The following is a 24,904-nucleotide window of genomic DNA, read 5'->3' as shown; positions in this document are numbered from 1 at the left end:
CAGTAAACATAAATATGATACTATTAACTGTATAATGACATAATAGAGCTCACAACTGATGTAATAAGGTGGAATATATGAGATAAAAGAAATAAATAATTCATATCGACAAGTAAAATGATAACTGTCTCATGTTTCTATATATGTGTTGGAAAACAATAAAAAATATTATTAAAAAAAAGTCAAGGGTTGAAAGCAAACACATCCAAATGTACTCAGGTCCAACGCTCCGAGGCTCATTAACACAAACCAATGAGAGCTGTCTGCTCAGGCAGCTTGCTTAGCTCTCTGTCTCAAGTCACATGATGTAACTTTAATAAGAAAGAAACAAATATTCCTCAACACAGGAAAAACAAAAGACACAGCAAGATCCACTGACTGACAGCAGTCCAAATATCCCTGTGGGGAAGACTCGTTGCCATGACTCACAAGAATTGCTAAAATTACTTACTTGCAACCCTTTCTTCTCTATCTTCTGCTGGAGTATCTGAAGGCACTTGGTGAAGTCTGTTAAGTCTTGATCTGGGGTCTCTATAATCTCACAGCCCTAGAGAAGTAAAGTACAGCAACAGAAGGGAGAAGAGAAACAGTTAATTTTTGTTGCAAGTTCAGAGACAAGCGTTGTTCTCCTTCTTTTAGTTGCTATGTACACTGGTATAAACAATGAGGATTTGAATGGGTAAGATACAGATTCAGGTCAATTTAGAGACAAACTTTAAAAAATTGCTACAGTTATTTATTCATTTACTGCATTTATAGAGTAGACTATTCCATTATATTCAAAGTGGTTTTACAATTCAAAATATTTGCCTTCAATATAATAACACATGACAAGAAAAGATAAAAGGACAGAAACATAAAGGAAATGGAGAAAACTAGAACTGTAACTATTACAAATATTAAACATGGGTAACCTAATGACCAAATGAAATCGTCACTACAGGAGATTTTAGAATGGGTTTAGAATGGTGTGACTGTTTAGGACTCCACTGATAATATGTAACTTTGTGGCAACTATAACATGATAAAGGCTTCCTTGACCTGTGACTTACTAAGCTAAACATAGCCCATAAGGCAAGTATTATGGCTTGTTAAATGCTTGGCAGTCCCATTGCTTTAGTAGTCCCAGCAAATGCAGGTATTTTATTAAGCCATGTTGGACTGTGATGATATAAACCCATCTAGAATCAATAATAGAAGTGCATTATTTGTTTAAAGGATTTATATGCCACCTCTACTTCATATGAAATGGTTAACAAACATAGGCTTACCAAGTTCCTGCTAGCAATGGGGAATCCCACCACCAGCGGCCCTTCCTGTCACTGCTCAGCTGGCTGGGAGGAGGAAAATGGCGGCAAAATGAAGGTGGGTGGACAGTATCCCATTGTGCTGACATCACCCTCATGTATCTGGAAGTGATGTCAGTGTGTCATTGGGGATGATCTAGTATTTGAGCATTTTGGTTAAACTACAGAGTTTGGCCCAAATGCTAGAGTGTCCCTGGTGACAAGCTGATGTCAGTTCCTGGAGTGTGGGAAGTGATGTCAGTGCATCTCCGCTGATGTCAGCGCGTTGCTGGCAAGGGTCCTCCGACCAGTAAGTACCTGACAATTCTAAACCAACAAAATACAGTCTTAAAAGTTCAACGACATATCTAAAATCAGATCCATAGTCAACCATTGCTCATAGTCAGAACACATGACCCAACAGAAACCTGCTTAAAACAATGAAAACGGCATCCATTTACACCAGCAAAAATGGACTCACATAAAAACATATCCAAAGGCCTCCTAAAAGAGGTGGCCTTGCAAGGCTTTCAAAATCAGAGACAGACCCTTCACACCTTCTTTGAAGTGTGTTTTATAGGGTGGGGGCCACCGAATGAACTGTTGATCAAACTGAACCCAAGTAAGCATTCTCAAAGAATGCACGTTTTAAAGATGGTTGTTGTGGATTTTCCGGGCTGTATAGCCGTGGTCTTGGTTTTAAAGATGATTCAGGTGGGTTGGGTCTAGATAGGGGGGCTACATAAGGTTAAAAAGAAAACTAGGCCATGTGCATTATTTTCATACGCTGATAATTATCCCTTAAGAGACAGTGCAGGAATGAGAGGCATTTCCTTATCCCTTTTTCCAAATTAGCATTGCACATAAAATAGGGGGAAACATGCCCTCCCCCCACAATGAAACAAATAATTCTCATGCACCTTTCACTCGATCAATGCATTCAAAAGCAGTTTTCATATGAATATGGCAAGCAGACACAGTCGACTCACTTTACTGGATTTGTTTACAAGATATCAAATGTCAGATGGTTTCATTTTCTTAACACCTAGTTACAATAACTTTGTGGCATCCAGCAAGATGATTCTTAATGTTCTTTTTAAAGATATGGACCTTTTGAGGATAGTCTTCTTGACAGAAATGCTTTTGCTTCTACAAGCGACCATTTCAAAGCTCAGAGTGGTCACAGAAAGGACACAAATTATTTCTGAACGGGGTATATAATCTATCCATCTTGTTTCATTGCAATACACCCTAAACGTCAAGTCCTCACCTTTCACTAACACACTGTGGACCACCAAAGAGGCATTCCAGGGTCTCCAGTCGACTGTAGCAGTAGCTGTTAGGACCTGCTGCCCACTTACATACTCAACCTCCACCTACCCTTAGTTTTCTGCTAAAAGAGGAGAGGAACAAGGAAGGAACTGAAACTTCTCTTTGCTGTAAGTAGAAACTGGGTGCTGACAGAGTGTAGCGATTGAGGCATTCGGGGGATTGAAGAGGGAATTCCACATGTTCCAGTACCCACTGGTTCTACTTCTAACCTGCTGCAGCTATAGGAATCTACAGCTATAGGTCATGTACTTGAGCCATAGGGGTGTAGATTCGGGGAGTCAGCTTCTGGCATTTGAGGGGGCACCACTTGTGCCCGTTTCATCAGTCATGAGCCTTGGGGTGACGCTGGACTCCTCCTTGTCAATGGAAGCCCAGGTCAAGGCAGCTGCCAGAACTGCCTTTTCCCATCTCCGGCAGGCCAGGCATCTTGCCCCCTATCTCTCAACCCATGACCTAACGACCGTGATCCATGCAATGGTCACCTCCAGATTAGATCACTGTAACTCGCTCTACGCAGGGCTTCCCTTGGGTCTGACCTGGAAACTGCAGTGGGTCCAAAATGCTGCTGCTCGTGTCCTGACAGGAATTTCTTTCAGGGCACATGTGACTCCAACTCTGCAGCAGCTGCATTGGCTTCCCAGGGAGTTCCGGATCAGGTTCAAGGTTCTGGTTCTGACCTATACAGCCCTAAACGGACTGGGACCAGCATACTTGAGGGACTGCCTCTCCCTGTATGTACCTCGAAGAGATCTTAGATCTGCAGGTAAATACTTACTGGTGGTCCCTGGCTCCAGGGAGGCTCAGCTGGCCTCCACCAGGGCCAAGGCATTTTCTGTCCTGGCCCCAACCTGGTGGAACTCTCTGGTGGAAGACACTCGGGCCCGCCAAGTTCTTGTATCTTTTCGGAGGGCCTGCAAGATAGAGATGTTCCACCAGGCATATGGTTGAGGCCAGCACTGGATCCATCTAATTAGCCTTCCCGGCCGGTCTCCTGCCAGTGGGGGGGGGGGCAAATGGTCCATCTGCCCCCCCATGCCTGAGGAGTTAAGAGTTTCACCAAACCACATCTCCACCCTTTTCTTACCTTGTGTATGGTGGGCAGAGAAAGGGGTGCCCCATCTGGAATGCTGATATTCATGTTTGCATTGAGATGTTATTTTATCGGTTTTCTCTATTGTACTTTATTTATTATTGTAAACTGCCCTGAGCCTGCTTGCGAGGAGGGTGGGCTAAAAATCTAATCAATCAATCAAACATGATGTGAGCTCAACCAGCATTGTAGCATGGGTTTGGAATGCCTGTGGCAATTCCTGGGCTTTATGAGCGCATGTGTGCTCCCAGGACTGCGCGATGATGTCACTGGAAGTGATGTCATCATGCAGGGCGTGGGAGCGGTCCCACGATTTGGGCCTCTCGCCTCCCTGTCCCCATCAGGCAGCCCTCCACGGCAGTTGCCCGCACCACAGCTGCCAGCTCAGCATGCTTCTCAGTTGCAGTACGGCCAGTTCAGCGCCCCCAAAATTATGCACCCGGGCCAACCGCCCTTCTTGCCCCCCCCAGGCTACGCCACTGAGCTCAACCTCAGAAACCAAAGTTATACCACTAATGGCTGTAGGAGGAGACAAACCTTGTTTATTCCCCTCACTGACTTATGGGGAACTTAGGGATATGTATTAGCTGGAGGGCTTGACCATAGGAAGCTATCAAGTTGGGGTTTTTTTTTGTTTGTTTTTAACATGCAAGTTCTTGAGATTGGCACCTTTACTTGGGTCTGCACGAGTTGTGTAGTGGTTCTCAGCCTAACCTACCTCACAGGGTTGTTGTTGCAAGGATAAAATGGAGGAAGGAAGAATGATGTTGTAAGCCACTCTGGGAGAAAAGTAGGATATAAATAGCTAGACAAATAAATAAATAAACATAAATAACATATGTATAGCTCAACTGTCATGGGATATGTTTAAATGGGAGAGCACAAAAACATCACTTTCCTGTAAGCTTGGTTTGTTTGCAGTAGCATAAGCTATCGAGAGCCACAGCTCTCTTCATCAGGTGCATCTGACGAAGAGAGCTGTGGTTCTCAAAAGCTTATGCTACAATAAAGTTGGTTAGGTCTTAAAGGTGCTACTGGACTCTTTGCTATTTTGCTACTGCAGACTAACATTGCTAACTCTTCTGGATCTTTGTTTGCAGTCTTTCTTTAACCCCCCGCAAAGTTTCCTTATACTGTCCTAAGTTATAAGTGTCAAGATTACATTAAAATGGTGCAATACACAAGTCCATGTCTCTTAATTCAGAGCTCAAACATCCTCTAAGTTTCTGCCAAAGAGCTGAGTAAGGAATCATGAAGTACGTCCACCATATAAAGTCACCATTCAAAGAGGTTTCAAGGATACAAAATACCTATATAGCGCCATAAATTAGAATAAGGACCACAGTTGCTAGATTTAGAAGTTCCTTTACCTACCACTTCAAGGTCTCTTTAAAGGCCTCCTGCCTCTATCTATCCGTGATTCATTTGATACTTTTACCTTGTACTGTAGTGACTGATAAGAAAATTAGGTTCTCACAAGTCACCCCCCTCCCCACATATTATGATTCTGAATATACCGTTTACGGTTTGGGAAAGCTGTAATAAAACAAAGGTTGACAGTTTTTAAAAGTATAGGTCCAGAAATGAAAAAGTACAGTAATCTGCATATATATATGCATATGTATGTATAGACACAAACACACCATATGTACATATACATATGTACCCCTTCCTTGGGTAAAAGTATATTTATTAGATTTCTCTGAATCTTGATTTCATCTAAAGATCCCGTAATTTTTTATGGTTTGCTTTACTACACAATTCCTTTCTCTCTACCTTTGGGTATGTATGTGCGGATGACATCACAAGAACATCTAGCGGATGACATCATAAGAATTGCAGCACGATGAATTTGTAACTTGCCAGTTCACCTGCCAGGGGTTAGTTCATATAATGCCTGAGATGCATAGTTGCTCCTCATGTGTGGTTTGTCCCAAACCACTCCAATAATGCTGGCATGAGGAAGGGTATATTGATGTACTTATTGCCCATGTTGGTGTTCTTGATTCCAACAGACGGGCGATGCTATCTTGGAACATACCTTTCATACACATAGTATAACTTACACACGATGCAATATGGCAGCCATCCCCAATGCGATACTTAGGGATACTTGTGTTTCCTGGCACTGCCTTGCTTCTTTAACCTTAGGGTTAAAATCCAAAGGGTTTTTGAATGGCGTAGGAAACAAAAACAGGGAGCTTCATGTTTCTCTCTACCAGCTGCCTACAAAGTAAAATGGTAAGCTTCTAATAGGAAAGCATGTCCAAGCCCATACCCTTAGTTTGGCCACAGACTGTGGGCCAAGCTTCACATGACGAATGACACTTGAACGGCAAGTGTATTTCTCCCTGTTCACTTGCCCTCCACTCAATCCACTTGCCGTTCAAGTGTCATTCGTCATGTGTAGCTTGGCCCATAGACTTACTTATTTCTCGGGGCACGGAAGCCACTCCTTGTAAATGTGCAGGGAGAAAAACCTCCACTTTCTGGGGAAACTGTACCCAGACAGAAACTTTCTTCCGAAGCAAATCCTGGTTTGAGTGCCCATTCAGAAGTGGCTGCCTCCATACTAAGAGGCTTGGAATCTACCAGCATTTTGTGATCGGCCTTGCCTCCATGGCAGCCATTTTGTGCTTACAGTGGTCCCCATGACAGCCTTTTTGTGATGGAGTGCACTTAGGGATATCAGACTTTCCACTATACTGGGATGCCTCCTTGAAGTGACATGGTGGGTTCTTTAGCATTTGGCAAAAACTCTATGGTGAAACTGGTTTTTACCAGAAGTGACATAAGTGAACCAGTGTGATGCTAGTGTGCCAGCCTCCGCCCCCACTTTTCTCTTGGGGGTTGGTGGCTGTGGCCTGGCAACTGTACGCACACTATTCTTTCTGAAAATTCCCAAGGGGCCTACAGGTTTAACAAGGTTAAGGGTACCCTGCAGTATGGGAAGTGACCATGTGAAAGAAATAACCACATTGAGAGCCAATTTGGTGTAGTGGTTAAGAACGGCAGGACTCTAATCTGGAGAACTGGGTTTGCTTCCCCACTCCTCCACTTGAAGCCAGCTGGGTGACCTTTGGTCAGTCACAGCTTCTCGGAGCTCTCTCAGCCCCACCCACCTCACAGGGTGTTTCATTGTGGGGATAATAATAACTTTGTAAACCGCTCTGAGTGGGTGTTAAGTTGTTCTGAAGGGCAGTATATAAATCAGATGTTATCATTATTGTTGTTGTTGTTCAAATAATGTAAAAGCTAGCCTTATGCTTGTTCTTATGAGGTATGCTCCTGAGGAGGCTAGAACTCTTTGATTGAATGGGGAAAGTCTGTTTGATGTCTTTATTGTTGCAGGATAAAAAAAAACGCCCTACAACATACAACAGCTACTTGACAATTTTTCCCCCTTTTTTATAAATTAAACTCTGGGCTCTTGATCCTCACAACCCTTGTCCTGCAAAAACCGTATTTCTGCAACGGACTTCTGAACAATAAAAACAAAATGACAGTTGATGGTTTTGGACCAACGTGATCTGTTGAAATGAGGGGACTGACAAGACAATTACTCTTTTAAGATTTTTTAAATCTTAAAAAATCTGCCACCATCACACACACACACACTACGCATCCCTTAGATCAAGAGCACTCACACAGGTAAGACATTTAAAGATACTGATTTATAAATAAAAGTTTTAATGCAAGCTCCGCTGGTGCTCTTGAAGCAATATTGCGGCAGCAGTGGAATTTCTTATCCTTTCCCAGGAGATTTGATCTGGCCACTGCAGGCAGAATATGGCGGCATTCAGTTTTCAGGGGGGGAAACCGAATTAACATTACCTGGGGTTCCTACCTCTGCAAGTTAGATATCTTATCCAGAAGTCAACAGAAAATAAAGAAGATTGTGAAATGGTGTTTGGTGCAGATGCGCCTGGTGAGCAATCTGATTGCATATTGGTGTTCGGAGTGGTAGAATAATCAACAGCTGGTAGATATTTAAAGCAAAATAAAGCCCATTACATCAGTCTTGAAAAAATTCTACAAAATACAATCCTAAACAGAATTTTAAGCCCACTGATTCAATGGATTTAGAATGGAGTAACTCTGCTTAGGATGGCACTGGGAAGGTAGTAGTCCACATACTTTTAAAAGTAGCTTACCTGCCCATATATACATTTGTGGCAGACAATAGCCAGTATAGTTCTTGGAAATTTGGATGTGGAGACTGGAGATGGACCTCAGTGAGGTATAATGCCAAAGAGTCCACCCTCCAAAGCAGCAATTTTGTCCAGGGGAACTGATCTCTGTAGGCTGGAGATCAGTTATAATTCCAGTCAGGGCTTTTTTTCTGGGAAAAGAGTAGCAGTGTGTGCTTCGGGTTTCTGATTTGAGAAAAATGCCCAAATTGGACCCGTTGCGTAAAGAGTTGGGTTTCCCGAATCGGGGTCAGCTTGCCCCCTTGTCTGCTGATTGCCCAGTGATTCGCAGGAGGTGGCAAACCCCCGGAGGTTGCTCACCACTGGCAGGCACCTTAGGAACACGCCCCATGTGCGCGTGTTCTGGCACTTCTGGAAGTGAGGTCACCTTGCCAGCCATGGGAGCATTCCTGCACATTGTTTGGGGCTGATTTGAGAGAGCTGGAGCGCTTGCGTGGCTGGTGTAGTGACCTCACTTCCGGAAGTGCCATCATCACATCAGTCCTGGAGCATGCACATGTGAAGTGCACACGAGAAGGACCTTGTGTCTGGCACAGGGTATGTGCTAGGGACTCTACCCTCCCACAGGGCCGGATCGAGGGGGGGCAGGGGGGTAGCCAGGCACAGCTGCCAGCCGCTGGGAGTGTGCGGGCAGCCTCCCAGCCCCCTGCGCTGCCTTTCACCTGCCCCACAGGACAGGGGGCGGCTGGCTTGCTGCACGCCCCCTGTCCTGCAGGTCAGGCAAAAGGCAGCACGGGAGGCTTCTCAGCCCCCTGTGCTGTCTCTGTCAACTCTGCGGCGTGCCGGGGCACCCGGCTTGCCAAGCGGGCAGCAAGCTCCGCCCTGTGTGATGACATCACGGAAGTGACATCATCACACAGTGCAAGCCCCCCCCCCCCGCATAGCACATGTGTGAGGGGTCAGACTTGGGTTGCCCTGGGCACCGGCAGCCCTAGATCCGGCCATGCCCTCCCAGCAAGAGGGTAGAGGGACCTGGCCACCCTACTTATGTGGGCCCCAGGTTGCGACAGGCTTTCAAGGTCATAACTAGCATTTTGAATTTAACTCCGAAACAAGCCATGTTGCTGTTTTAAAGTGGGCAAAATATGTTCCCATCAGCTGACCCCTGACGATAATCAGGCTGCCTCATTCTGGGCCTGCAGCAGTTTCCAGGCTGCCTTCAAGGCCAGCCCCATATAGCATGAATCCAAATATGAAGTTGCAAAAGCACAGATCAGCGTGGCTGGATTGGCTGAGTAAGACAGAAGACAGCTGGCAAACCAGATGCAGCTGACAGAATTTCAGATACACAATTACTGGAAATTCTGAAACCACTGAGATTTTTTTTTTTTAACGAAATGCCAAACATTTTGAGAAAATCAAAATACGTCCCCTACCAAATCTAAGCTTACTTTATAGCTTTAGCAACATAAAACACATCACTTTGAACTTAGCTGGCATGGAAAATTGTACTATTTGGCATATTTATGAGAAAATATAAATGCCTTAAATTTTCTGTAAGTAAAAGTGCAAAGATAGGCAGTCCTAGAGAGACAGGTGCAAATTGCTGCACTCTATGCTACATTAGCAAATTATCTTGGGTTTTGCCACTTGAGAGGTATGAAAAAATAAAAGATAAAACCAGGAAACACAAATTTTGTAGTAAAGAAAATAAACCATGTTCTTTGGACAGAAACAGTCTCATAGAGTACCAACAGGACTAGTGGTGTATTTGTATATCAGTTTAAACTTGGTAATTTTGAAACTGGTTTAATGGTGCATTATTACCATACTACTATAGGGCAATGTTTCCCTACCTTTTTTCCATGGAGGAACCCCTAAATTAAGTTTTCAAATCCTGAGGAATCCCTGACCTATTAAAACATTTACAGGCCAGCAGGGCTCATTTCGAGGGGAAATGCGCAGGAACGCAGTTCCATCAGTTCCCCAAAGAGGTCACATGACAGGTGGCTCCGCCCACCTGACTCAGCCGTTTTGGGCCCGTTTCAGCCGTGGCATATGCTAATGAGTTGTGCTAATGAGTTAGGCTAATGCAAAAAATATAAAAGTTATTTGGGTGAGAGTATCCCCTCGTGGGTGGTACCATTTGAAACTATTGACCCGAGAGTTATTTATAACAGAGACCAATGTCTGTCCTATAAAAAGATTCTTATTCAGGAACAAAATATGATAAGAATTAAAACAGAAGAAGAGCTAGCTTTTTGTTATGGATGGTTTCAATATAGGCAGATAAAGGACTTATATAACTCGGATCATTCAAAAGATGGAATTAAATGGAAAGACTCAGAATTGGAAGAAGCTATACTACAAGAAAGCAAGAAGACAATTTCAAAAATTTATAAAATTCTTTTGAAGTGGTATACAGAGGATGAAGCTGTTAAAGTCCAGATGGTGAAGTGGGCTATAAATTGTCAAAGAGACATAACAATGGAGGCATGGGAGTATTTGTGGAAAAATACATTGAAGATTTCAACCTGTACCAGTATTAAGGAAAATGTTTTTAAGATGATATATAGATGGTATTTGACGTCCAAAAAAATAGCTTATGGAAATGCTAAGATGTCTGATAAGTGTTGGAAATGTAAAAGTCATGAAGGATCATTGTATTACATGTGGTGGACTTGTGAGGTTGCTAGGCAGTACTGGGGAGATATTTTAGAAACGATAAATGAGATTTTGCAGATTTCAATAATAAAGAACCCAGAACTCCTGCTACTGAACTTAAATATGGAAGATGTTCCTACGCAACACAGAACACTGTTATTTTATATGACAACAGCGGCAAGAATACTATATGCGCAGAAATGGAAAGTGCAAGAAACACCATCTATTGGAGAGTGGATACAAAAGTTGCTGTACATGGCGGAAATGGACAAAATGACAAGAAGGCTGAGAGACCAGAATTCTGAAGAATTTTTCAATGACTGGGGGAGATTGAAGGAGTATTTGGAGAAAAAGTGGGACGTGAAGGGGAAATTATGGCAATTTGAAAGTTATTAATTGGGGGAATTACTAGAGATAGGGATCTTTATCATTTAAAGTGAAGTTTTAATTATTGTTAAGTTTAAGTTTTGAATAGATTTGATTTTAATGGATATTATTTAGTTTATTAAGGAAATATGGGATAATAATATATAGAGGGAATAGATAAGTAAGTAATAGAATAAGATATGGGTTGGAAAGCTGTTGGAAGTCTGAGAAAAAGGGGAGAGGGAAAGCGTGGGGGGAAATTGATACTTAGGTTTTTAAATAAAAACTTTATTTGTAATTTGTACTCACCTAATAAAAATTTTTTCAAAAAAAAAAGAGTTAGGCTAATGCGTTCCTCCAGCTCTTTTTCTACGAAATGACCCCTGCAGGCCAGAGAAAGTTGATGGCGGGGGACACAATTGAGTGGTCTTAACTTGGGGGCCATAATTTGGATTTGGACTGTCTACTTATCACTTCCTGATGACTTGAGAACATGGTTTTCAAAATGCATCCAAGTGAAACCAACTCCATTAAAAACTTCTCAGGTCTTCCTCAATGAGAAGGTAAGTAATGATCAACCAGCTTCCCTGAGCGTTAGTTTGCCGAGCACTGCTGCCCCTTCCATGCAGCAGGCAGCCACGCTGTGTTCTACACTAGACCTATCTGACTTCTCTAGACCCAGAGAAGCAGTGTGGGATAGTGGTTAGATCTGAGGTAGTGGTTAGGATCTGAGAGCCAGGTTCAAGTTCCCACTCTTCCATGAACCTCAGTGGGTGGCCTTAGGCCAATCACTCTGTCTGAGCCTAACCTACTTCACAGGGTGGTTACGGAAGTTACAGTCATGCATATCACACTGAGATCATTAGGATAAGCATGAGACAAAAACAGATCCAATCCATGCGGAGTAATGGTAAGAATCAACAAAGACGGCCACTGCCTTGCCCAAGTGGAATGTGCAGCCCAGAACGTACCCCACGACCCACCATCAAGGGTTCCATGGAAGAGGAGCAGCTGACGTGAAAGAGAGAAACTCAGCAAACCACTAGCGTAATGCAAAGTCTGAAATGCATGGAAAAACATGCACACCGGCTCAAACCAAAAATGACATGAACTTGTCAAATTTGACACATCCCCTGAAACTTTTGACTTCAAGGGCTGCAGCTTCTTTCCCTCCTCTCTCCTACCTTAAGGTGTTATTTTTCAAAGCCTGTGATTATTTTTTCTCCTCCAAAGGCAGCGTCTGACTTCTGGCTGACAGTGGATTTTTTTTTATAACATATATTTACTGTGACAGATGCGGCAATGAACGAGTTAGCCCACATCAATGGCCAAGTGCTCTTTCTCTACAGCATGTTTCTTTCGGGGTTTAAAAGACTATAATTATGACATAAACATTCAAAATACAAAAAGTACCAGAAACCGAAAAACAAAATTTCCTCATCCAGGAGCACACTAATTTTCTATCACCAGTTTAGTCCAGCAAAGAGCAACTGTTTGCCTTGTGTTTTGGGAACGGGTTGTAACTCAGTGGTACAGCACTTACTTTGGATACAGAAGGTCCCAGATTCAATCTCCAGTTAGTCCGGCATACCTACAGGACCACCTCCCTCCCTATGTTCCTCCACGGCAACTTCGCTCATCTGAACAGGGTCTCCTACAGGTACCAGGCTGCACACAGGTGAAATCAGCAGCAGCCCATACATGGGCTTTCTCTGTGGTGGCCCCTATCCTGTGGAATGACCTGCCTGAGGAAGTCAGAAGAGCCCCCACTCTCCTGGCTTTCCATAAACGATGCAAAACCGAACGATTCAAAAAGGCTTTTTACTCAAATGGGAGGGCTGTGTTGTAGGGAGGGGGTCTCAAGTTGGGGATCATAGACCTCATCACCATTTTTGCCTCATATATTATCTGCTGCTTTAAATATGTACTCCTATGTACAACCAGCGCTCCATGCTGTCTAATGTTAGTCCTAGAATTGATTATGTTTTGCTTCAGTATCTCTACTATGTCTTGGATCCTTGCTAATGCTATGTCTTTAAACTTGTATATGTTTACCTTGTGGTATTGTATTGAAATGTACATACTTGATACTGATTGTAATAACCTCATACTGTGTAATCCGCCTTGAGTCTCAGTGAGAAAGGCGGACTATAAATGACGCAAATAAATAAATAAATAAATAAATAAAATGTAAAAGACCTTTTTGAGACCTTAGACAGCTGCAGTGGAAAATATTGACCTTGATTGTCTGATTCAGTATAAGGATACTTCATCTGTTCAGGTAGCAGGTGACGTGAAAAAACTTCATATAAGACCCCGGAGAGGAACTGCCAATCAGACTTGATAGACCAATGGCTTGACTTACTAGAAGGCAATTGCAGGAGCCTATGTAGCTTTGGATGAAAGCGTGGGTCACTGACCTACTGAGATCAGTGAAAGTAAGAAGGGGGGGTCATAAATCTTTATGTTCACCCAAGGATGGGGCTCAGAACAACCTTGTTGCAAGCCCTCCTCCGCACACATAAAAAATAGATTGTGTCATGGTAACAGGATTGGCACCTGGGCTACCCCCGTCCTAGATTCTTGACGACTCTTAATTGTATCCATTCCTGTCTCCTCTCCTATTCTGGGCCTTTGTTATGGACCCAGTTGCTTCAGAAGAACCCGATATGTAAGTTGCTAAAGGGGGGGGGCATTAAATGTTGAACAAAGGAAGGGGGGAGGTAGGTGGGTAGGGGAGGGAGAAGTGGTACAGGAGATCTAGGCAGGTAAAAGGGCACCCCCAGTTTTCGAGGCTGGTGAACGGATCAGAAACAGCTACTAAATTTTGAAAGGGGACACCGTTTCCTGAAGTTTGAGAACCAGCATATTGTAGTACACAGGGATTGGTCCAAGTCCAAGAAACAATTTATTGGGGAGAGAAATAGCCAACAAGTCTTCTTGTGTTTCAGGATTGGTTCAGCTCCTCAAATAGGGAAGTCCTGGAAATAAGTTTGCTTGAAATCCTCCCTTTCTACCCGACTATGTATTTGTGTGCCATCAAGTTGCAGCCAACTTACGGCAACCCCATCAAGAGATTTTCAAGGCAAGAGATGAACAGAAGTGGTTTGTTGTTGCCTGTCTCTGCAGAGTGATCCTGGACATTCTTGGGGGTCTCCCATCCAAGTACTGGCCAGGACCAACCCTCCTTAGCTACCAAGATCTGACAAGATTGGGCTATACCAATACCATGACATCTCCCCTCCCTTCTACTCCACTAAAGGAGTTGTATTAATCCCCTCCTTGGGAAAAAGGCTGTTTCTAGGTACCTTTCATTCATAAATTTGGCATTTACGGGCCTAACTAGGGCTTTTTTTCAGCTGGAACACGGTGGAACGCAGTTCCGGAACCTCTTGAAAATGGTCACATGGCCAGTGGCCCTGCCCCCTGATCTCCAGGCAGAGGGGAGTTTAGATTGCCCTCCTGTTCTGCTGAGTGGCGCAGAGGGCAATCTAAACTCCCCTCTGCCTGGAGATCAGGAGGCGGGGCCACCAGCCATGTGACCATTTTCTCTGAGGCAACCCACTGAGTTCTATCACCTCTTTTCCCAGAAAAAAAAGCCCTGGGCTTAACCATACATTATACTGTTTATGGATCCACCTTGGGTCCTGTTGTTCTTGGAGGGCTGCATTGAAACTTAAATTTCCAGGCATGTGGGGGCTCGATTTGGATTGGGACCACAGTCCATGGGCGCAGGGAGCTTAAGCCTCCACCCCACATCAGTTTCCCAGCCTGAAACCCTGAAACATCCCTGGAGAAAGAGCAACCATCCAATCTGAATCCCCAATTTCAACACAGAATTCCCAGCACATATCTGGTTTGACTACACTGGGGGCGGGTCTTAAACGGTGTAAAAGATCATTAGGCCCTAAACCGCATAAAATGGAGCTGTTCACATTAGCTGGTAGTATGCACTACTTGAAAACACTTAACTACAGTTCATGCTTGTGTAACTGGTATCACTTTAAACACACAGATAAATATTGTCCATGCAGCATTACACATTCCATTCTGGTTGCCAAGGGTGTGAATCCATGCTTTTCGGCTTTGCAAATGTCACAAAGATCTCATGCCTTCACTTTGTGCTTAATAGAGGGTTTCTTCCCCCACTCCTCGCTTTGGCTACTGAATCTATCAAGGACTTAGGGGTTATGCGTATGAAAAAATTCAGAGTATATAAGAGCAAAATTAGTGAGATAAATTCTCCAGTGACTACTCACATTAAAGCAAGCTGCTGATCAAAGGCATAAAATTACAAAATTAAGAAATGCAAAAGTCGTTTCCATTTCCATCAGAAGCGCTCCCTCTGCACACATTAGTAAGTTAAGCCTCATAACACCGGTGAGGGATGTCTTGATAATCCTGGCTGCATAGCTTAGTTCTTTGGAGCTGGGTCTTCCAAAAAAAAAGTTAAGACTGAAAATACAATTCAGAGTTCACAAGATTTCATGGAAAACTCCTCTGATCATCAAACTTTTCTCTCTTTTGAGAAAGTTACAACTTTTGTGGTTTAAGGCTGTCCATTGCATTTGGTAGTGACTCTTCATGCTCTCGAGCAGAAGTTTTTCAAATCACATAGTACCTGGTCTTTTCACCTAGAGATGCTGGGACTCGAACCTGAGATCTTCCTTAAGTGAAGCAGATGCACTACAACTAAGCCATGGTCCTCAGCTCCCCCATGTTTTGCCGTTCCTGTATTTTTTCCTTCTAATTACATGGAGACTTCGATTAGCCTTCTTAATGTGCTTTGCAACTTTGGGAAACAATAAAATCCCCCTTCCTTCTCAGTTCTGTAGGTTTCTTCTCAAACCCTAGAAAAGAGTAAGAGTCCAGTAGCACCCATAAGACGAAAAGATCCCATACGTAGATAGAGTTTGCCACTATTGAGATAGTTTCACATGTTCTGCTTTATTATTATTGTTGTTGTTGTTATTGTTGTTGTTATTTTTATTATCCCACAAGCAGGCTCAGGGCGGGTTACCGCAGAAGATAAAACAAGATAAAATCACAATAAATTAACACACCTTTCTAATAAAGCACCTGCTCACCGTATAAAAACCATATAACATATGATGGAGGCTCATTTGGTGGAAACCCTGATGGCCTCAACCATATGCCTGGTGGGACATCTCTGTCTTACAGGCCTGCCTGAAGGAGACAAGATCTTGGCGGGCCCGGGTGTCCTCAGACAGAGAGTTCCACCAGGTCAGGTCCAGGACCGAAAAGGCCAACTATATTGTCAACTATATGCAGACTTGCGTCTCAAATACTTAAATGCAGAATTAGTTAATATGAGGGGCCTCCCAGATTCCTTAAAGGTCTTTCGCCTTCTGAATGGCTCCCTTCCTAAAACCACTGAGAATGTAGCAATGTTTCTCTATATGGCTGGAAAATTCCATCAGAAGTGGTTCCAGAAGTAACTTTGTTTTTTCTGTTTTCTGTATTGTGTACGTTGTGCCAACTGATGCCAATAAAGGCAAGCTAACTGACTGACTGAGTAACATGGCTACCCATCTTGATCCATTCTCAATCCATGTTTGGCACCCAAACTGATTACAGAACTGGCCAGGAAGCTTGTACGTCTGCTTCTAGGGAAGCATAAGCTCCTGGTATCTGTCATCACTAGAGAGGGGCATGAACTGAAATACAGACCACAGTTCATCACAAACAGGGCCATTTTTTGGTTTGTGAATCGGCGGTTCATGGGAGGGCATTTCTGACCAACCACGACGAACTGCTATGATTTTTAGGCCAGTAGTGTTTGGTTCCTTTTTTGGTTCGCCACTGCAGATTGGGTGCTGATCATGGTTCGCCACTGCAGATTGGGTGCTGATCAATCAGTTTCCTAGGCAACGGGGGGGGGGGCTTCCTGCAGACCTTCTGCTGACCTGGAAGTGACGTATTCATGAACCAAATGAACTGGTTCACGAACTGGGCAATTTCATGCCGGTTCATGAAACGTGACGAACCACAAACTGCAACGAATCACCCTTTTCCCGGTTCGTGCTCGCCTCTAGTCATCACCGACCAATCATAACATCTTTGCTAAACTTGGTACCTTAAACTCCCATTTCTTTTTTCATGTTCACTCAACCTATGTCTTCCAATTTGTTTTTTATACACTTGCTTCATTGACCCAAACATGGCCTTTTCCTCAGTATTGAGACTGACGCCTAGACGTTTCCACTGATGCAGCCATCCTTAAGACCTATGCAGCTGACTTTGCTGGGTGGAATGAACAGATGTGGTTTTGCCTATGAATCAGAATCCTGCTCTCATTTGTCAAGTAATATGCACATAAAAGACCTCATTTGCTCCAGTTCTTATTCTGCCTCAATCTATCATGGAGTCTCTATGTTAGCAGTGCCATGCTTGGACAGGACACACCAGAGTGGAACAAGGAATTGCCAGCTAATAGAGCAATGTGTTGGGGTCCCTCACACCATCTCCTTAACCATTTTCATATGTCTTTAGTACTATAAAAGATTAAAATGTACGTTAATACTTGGCAGAACAGTTTACATGGCTGACTGTGAACTTTTGTCGAAAACCAAAACCTATAGGGATTTAAAGGATTTTTCTGCTTCAGAGATTTCTTAATCTCTTGTTAAGGTGACTTAAACAGGGTCTGCCCATTTTGAAGGTTAAGGTAAGCTTTAGGTGCATCAACCAATTAACTCTCACAAAAATAAAATGTTTACCGTACGCTCCATAGTCTGCAAATGATTAGAGATCATCAGAGCACATGGGACCTGTGTACGTAAGTTCTGGCTATGCTGACATTCAATTTGAGGCCACTAGGCAAAGAGAAAAGAATGCTCCAAGAGTAATAAAATGGTTGATTTGTAGAAAACCATGCTGTTGTGTGCTGCACTTTTACATCCTTTATAGATGTTGTATTGCTGGGATAGTTGTTGTTGCTGCTCGTCCCGTGGTTCAGAGAAGCCTTCTGCCTGTGTGGGTTCTTACCATGCAGTGGCTAGTAACTATGATGTTAGCGCCTTTGCCTCTTAAAGATGCCACATCTACTAAGAGGAAGATTCAAGTCCAGTAGTCCCTGAAAGACCAACGACACTCAAACCTTGCTCCTTTACTGCAGACCAATATGGCTACCTGTGGAGGTACATCTACAAAGCAGTTAACTATGGGCCAAGCTACAAGTGACGAATGACACTTGAATGGCTCACGTGTATTCCTCCCTGTTCAGTTTCATTCCACTTGATCATTTGGGGCACACACATTAGTGGAAGACTGTAGATGCTTCCTAACCAGTTTGAAGCAATAGTGGGAATAGCAGCAAGCTTATTGGTAAGTGGATGTTTGAAGCATGTTTTAGTCTTTTTCCAAGACAAACTTATGGCTATTTTCCCCATTGCATAACAACAAGAGATCTAGGTACTGCTGAGGAAAGCTCAAACATCATCAAGCAAACTTGGGGCTGGAGAATGCCCTGCTCATGCGCTTCGTATAACAAACCGAAATAGAGCTGCTTCAGGGCACAGACCAACGACAAAAGGCAAACGCCCCCCGAAGTATACAATCAATAGAAATTAACAAAATTAATTTATACAAGGTGCCAAAAGTGCTCCAGAAGTTAATATCAATATAAATACATTTGAATACACATATGCAAATTCATACAATGCCCAATGGTGGGACCGTGAACGACAAAAGCAATATACAATCAATCATTTAGAATTCCATTCAACATTCAATAAATTTCCAATTTAGATTAAGATAGCTAGATCGTCCGGAACAAATGAAAATGGTGGAACAAGATTGACTGTGGTGACTGCTATATTTTTGCCTGTGAAGAAGCAATTGAGCAAAACAGGACTGGACTCTTGACATGCTGGCAAAACCCATAGGCGTGGCATTTTGGAATGAACAACTTATCAGAATCTACTGAACCGCTGCAGGCTTCTGCACTTCTATGGACTTTTCCCAAGCAGTTGGAAATTTATTGAATGTTGAATGGAATTCTAAATGATTGATTGTATATTGCTTTTGTCGTTCGTGGTCCCAGCATTGGGCATTGTATGAATTTGCATATGTATACTCAAATCTATTTATTTTGATATTAACTTTTGACACCTATATAATTTTGTTAATTTCTGTTGATTGTATACTTCGGGGGGCATTTGCCTTTTGTTGTTGGCATGTGCTCCATATGGCATGTCTGCCATCCAGTAGTGGCTGAAGAAGTTTTGGTTCTTTTCCATGTACAGAGAATTTTCCCTAAATACCATCTTGCTGGTAAGTATGATGGGCTGATATGAGATTGACTTCCGGTATGCTCTAGCGGGTAGGGGGTCAAACTAAGATCTTAGAGACCCAGATTCAAATTCCCACCCCGTCATAGAAGCTCGCTTTGTGACCTTGGGCCAATCACACATGTTCAGCCTAACATACCTGACAGGGTTGTTGTTGTTGTTGTGAAGACAAAATGGAGGCCAGGAGAACGTTGTAAGCCACTGGGGGGGAGTGGGTATAAATATCTAAATAAATACATCTTGAAAGCCCTGGTGGAAAAATGTGAATGCGCTAGACAGCATCTCTAAGACAACCCAATAACTGGTTAACTGATTACAAAATCTCTGTTTTTACACAGGATGGAGAAAAGTCTTAAGACTGTACTCATCCACTGACACTCACATACTTTGGATTTCAGTGGGGACCATAATAATAATATTCTTAGCTCTTATATTGAACTTTCAAGTGTTCAAAGCACTTCACATACTGTGCATGAGAGGGAGAGATGGATAGAGAAGGGAGGGAACTTCCCTGTGGCCACTGGGTCAGTTTGTGGCAAGGATAAGATCTGAACTCGGATAACAGCTTGTTCTCTTTTCCAGTATGCCATGTCAGAAGAGATTCATGCTTTACTAAAACTCTTTTTCAGAGTTGCTCTGAGGTCTCCAACTTCCAAGGAGCTGCAACCTGTCTTCATCTTGTGCTCACTGGCGTGTGATTCACGCCCGTCATGTTCTTGATATTGACATGGAAACAGCATGGTGGTGAAGTGGAAACTTCTGTCGACTGGGAAATCCTATACTGTCTGGGCTATTGCTAACATTTTTGTGTGTGAATGCTTCACCGTGCTAAGAGGGATGCCGATCTATATAGGTGGATCAAAATGGGTGAAGCTCCAGGCCGTTGTTGACGTCTTTCCTATTTTAAGTACTTTTTGAAACTTAATTTCTATACAAGAAAAAAGAAATACCAGGCAGACATCAAAAGCCTGTTTCTCAGAGTGTAACCAAAATATTAAGTGATGTTACCACTTGAGCAAACATATGGCTGATGCCGAGGTACTACAAAAACAAAACCACAGGAATGAATTTCAAGAACAAATGCCTTTGGAGTTAACAAAAGTCTTCCATCCCGTGAGAATAATTACTTAGAAACCGTGTGTCAAAGTAATCCTTGAAAAGGCTTCCTTATGAATATTGGGCTGCAGACAGAGCGCTTCAAAGGACTGTATTTGCAATTACTCTTCTTTTCATTCCAACCCCTGCACCCTGAACTTTTTGAATATTCTTCATAGCAACAGCAAATTAACTCTGGATATATTCACAGATATAGCAGCCCTGTGGCGCAGAGTGGTAAGCTGCAGTACTGTGGTCCAAGCTCTGCTCACGACCTGAGTTCAATCCCAGCGGAAGCCGGGTTCAGGTAGCTGGCTCAAGGTTGACTCAGCCTTCCATCCTTCCGAGGTTGGTAAAATGAGTACCCAGGTTCCTGGTGGTGAAGTGGAGGGCCAAGCTACACATGACAAATGACACTTGAACAGCAAGTGTACTTCTCCCTGTATACCTCACCCAGACTCCCTCTCAGTCCACTCACTGGCCTGCTCAACCTGGCCTGCTTACCCTCTGCGTCCTCCTTCATCTCCTCCTTCCAGAACTCTCCTCCAAGCCTCCACCCTTGCATCCTACTGCTCTCACTCCACATCATCACTCCTCACTCACACCCACCACCTCAGAGCTCTTCCTAGCCACCTTATATAGGGCTTCCTTTCCCCGCCCCGCCCTCCTTCTAGGCTTGTGCCCTCTCCTGACTTGGCCCAGCTGAGCCTTCCCTCAGGTGTTTCCCTCCTACCACTAATCCCTTCTTGGCTTCCTTGCCTTGCTGGCAGGGTGGGATTGAATGCGAGCCATCCCCAGCTGAGGTCTCCTTGGCCTTGCTCACGAGGAGCTGCCCCAGCCGGCTTCTGTGCTGCGGAGCCTGCCTGGCCTTGCTCACAAGGAGCTGCCCCAGCCGACTTCTGTGCTGCTGAGCCTGCCTGGCCTTGCTCGCGAGGAGCTGCCCTGGCCAGCTTCTGTGTTGCCTGTTCATTGATGCCAGGCGGGGCTACCCATCTCCTCCCCCAGAATGCCTGTGGCAGCTCCACCTGGAGGGGCTTGGCTCCTAGCACCTCCTGAGCCAGGCTGCTGTTCTCTAGCCAGGGTGTGGCTCTGGGCTGTAGTGGCTGCTTCTCCTCCTTGGCTGGTAAGGGCTCTGTTTGGGCTGTTGCTGTGTCCCTATTCCCCTTGCCTTGGCCCTTTTCCTCTAGCCTGCTTAGCCCCCTCTCTTCCCCATGGGGGGTGGGACTAGCTGGCTTCTCCCTGCTCCCTCCAGCCTTCTGAGGCTTTGGCCTTTCGCCCCTTCCCCCTGGAGTAGGCAGGTTCTGGCTCTGTTTGCCAGACAGAGCGGTTGAACTGCTGTCTCCCGGCTGCCCCCTGCCGCTGCCTGTCAGCAAGTCCGGGGGCTGGGCTGCTGACCCTGGACAGGTATAATAACAATGAGGGAAAGTGGTCCCCAATACACACTAAACAAAGGAGGAAATTCCTAAGAGACCACTAATACAATAATTAAGATTGTCTCAGTATAAATAAATAAATACAATTTATAGGTCAAACCAAGTGTAACAATATTTTGGTCAAAACGTATGTAATAATGTAATAACCTTCTACTACAATTGCACAATGGTTTGTTCATATCACAACCAGAGCCTGTGGAGAAATCACATTACTAGTCAATTATCACAATGTCCCTTTCAAGTAAGCATCAATCATCTGTTGATTTCAATAATTTTCTCTTTGATATGTTTTTCTGTTTTTAGGCAGGATTTCCGCTGATACCCAACGATGGGTGAGTATGCTCCAGGTGGAAAATTTCCAAATCTCCTGGGCAGTTGGCCACGGGTGCGCCAGCTCTTTAGACAGCCCATTTCGCAGTTGCTTTTTCAAGCCAAGAATTCTACTGCTCCATTATTCCTGGTCTTTTTATGAGATCAATAGTGATTCTCTATGCCATTTTCTCTGAGAAATCATTCTATTGCAAGGAGACCAGTTCCGGTAACAGTGTCTACAAGTGTCTCCATGTTTCTGATGAAGAGAGCTTTGACTCTCAAAAGCTCACACCCTAGAAATCTAGTTAGACTTCCAATGTAATCCTATGCAGTTACATCCTTCTAAACCCACTGACTTCAATGGACTCAGAAGGATATAGCTGCTTAGGACTGCACCGTTAAATGAAGACTAGACTTAATTCAGAGGAAGTTGTGCCAAGGGACTTCCCAAGAGCTCCAGTTTGGCCCACTGTGATTTTTAATAATGGGTTGACGATATTACCAGTTCATAGTTGCCTTAACGTCAGTTGTAATCACGTTCCATAATACTGCGGAATACATTTCTCCCTTCTTTAGTTCTGTCTTTTCTAGTCTCTTTGTTGTTGTTGTTGTTGTAATAAAAGGAACGCAATAATAAAGGCAGGTAGAGCCTGACAATATTTTGAAAGTGACAGCAAGCAACTGAAATTACTATCTAAATACAATCTAATCGCATGCAAAATAATATATCCTATGTTAATAGTCCTTCTGAGAAGCAATAATAAAAAGAACTTGGAGTACTTCTTTCAAATTCATTGAAGTAAGCAAAAGATTTGGCTGGACTAACAGATGGGGATAAGGAAAACAAAATTTAAAAATGCAAATTTAATGGTTTGAAAAGGAAAATGAATACAAAGTACATATGTATGAAAACTAAGCAGATGATTTATGCACCCCAGAGTATATGAGAGACAGCCAGTATGGTGTAGTTAGATGGGCTAGGATCTGGGATACCCAGGTTTAAATCCCCTCTCTTGTGGAATTACCTTCAGCCAGTCATTCAGCCTGACCTACTTCACCGGGTTGTTGTGAGGACAGCATTTATTTATTTAGATATTGAGATCTGTTTTTCTCCTCAATGAGAACCCAAAATGGTTTACAATATTGTTCTCCAGTCCTTTGTTTTATTCTCACAACAAACACCCAGTGAGGTAGAGTAAGCTAAGAGAGTGTGTGATTGGTCCAAGAATTGATTTTATTTCATTGACACCCTGATTTTCTCCCCAGCAGGGACACAAAGCAGCTTATATCATTCTCCTCTCTTCCATTTTGTCCTCACAACACCCCTGTGAGGTAGGTTACGCAGAGAGTATATGACTGGCCCAAGGTCATCCAGCAAGCTTTCACGGCAGAACGGGGAATTAAACCTGGATTTTCTTGACCCTAGTCCATCACTCTAGCCACTGCACCACACTGCCTTTCAAGCAAACTTCCCAGCAGAGTGAGGGTTCAAACCTGCGTCTCCCAGATCCTAAACTGAAAAAAAAAATCATATACGATGCCTTGAACTTCTAGGAGGAACTTCTAGGCAGGCATACATCACACTCAGCCCCTAATTGGTCACAGTACATTTAGCAAATTTTGATCAAACATTCTTTCTTATACAGAAAATGCATTTGTTTCCGAAACAGGTAAAAAGTCTGTTGATTGTTATTATCAGCATACATGTGGGATTCAAACCTCATTTTCTGCTAATGGAAGGCTCCCCCCCCCTCTATTTTCCCCTCTCACTGTGGACTCCTCATTCACCTCTCGTGCAAGTCAGGAGGAGCAGAATTTCGGGGACATCAATGGGTGGGGAGAGGCAGGAAAATTCCATCCCAATAACAGAAATGGTGTAAATTTAGACAAAATCCAAACCTGTGCCTTTGCACTGTGAACGAACTACTGTTTTTATGGAGAAAGTAGATTATGAACATTTTAAATAAATAAAAATCAATGGGCTGAATTTAAAAATAAGACTTTCATGTGAATGCTCACCAAACCCACTAGGAAAGTAGGACTTTCTTGGCCTGGTGGTCACCAAACTCATACGAATGATGCTAATGCTTCATGTTATTTATTTTATTTGATTTGATTTATACTCCGCCCTCCCTAGTTAGTTGCCGCCACTAAATACTTTGTCCATCCTAGTTTAAACTATACATTTTTGAGGTCCCGTTGGGAAGCATTTCTGATTAAAACGAGAACTTCCTACAATTCAGATGGGGTTTTTTTTTGTTCCCATAATTCAGTCCACCGTTATTCAAAACTTTGTTAATTGCTACACACTTCAGAAAGCCATATGATTTACAGATAATCTAAATAACCACTTATCCCCGTAAATTTGAATGAAATTTGAAGATCTTGAGCTGGGCTCACTTTGAAAACCAGAAGCTGATTGTGAGCGGGAAGACATACAGCCCATAATACAAGAAGAATTAGTGGGATGCCGTAAATAACATCTGTGCACTTACTGTATATCATCTTGGTGACAGAAGGTATTGCTATGCAGACTGATCAGCCGTCTCCGATGAAGCAAAGCCAATTATTTTGATAGGTTCACATGACAAATTGCTGTTATTAGTCAACATTAGAGTGTTTCATGAAGTTCTGCAGGGCAGAAATTAACCTGAAATGGCACGTTATTTTATATGCTAAAACATGCCTATAAAAATTTAAATGGTGGGATGATGTAGATATTTATTTACTTTCAATTACTGAGTTTCCTATTCATTCAGTTTTTGAGTCAGTTTCCCGCCCCCCCCCCCCCCATCCTTAGCTGCCAGACTTCATCCGGAAACTTGACAATGAAGCCGCCTCGGCCTTTCCATCTCTTTAATTG

The 24,904-nt window shown here is 43.3% G+C and overlaps 1 protein-coding gene across 1 annotated transcript in view; it reads right to left on the bottom strand.

The window, feature by feature from the left end:
- The window catches only part of TPK1 (thiamin pyrophosphokinase 1), a 771,984-nt gene that overhangs the window by 495,079 nt on the left and 252,001 nt on the right, over window positions 1-24,904 (bottom strand). The window contains exon 6 of the mRNA XM_054991443.1: window positions 452-547. Within this exon, the coding sequence (XP_054847418.1) occupies window positions 452-547 (96 nt within the window). The remainder of the gene's footprint in view (window positions 1-451; window positions 548-24,904) is intronic.

The sequence above is a fragment of the Eublepharis macularius genome, chromosome 11, assembly GCF_028583425.1.
Source record: "Eublepharis macularius isolate TG4126 chromosome 11, MPM_Emac_v1.0, whole genome shotgun sequence".
Classification (NCBI taxonomy): domain Eukaryota; kingdom Metazoa; phylum Chordata; class Lepidosauria; order Squamata; family Eublepharidae; genus Eublepharis; species Eublepharis macularius.
This window is presented reverse-complemented; position numbering and strand designations above follow the sequence as displayed.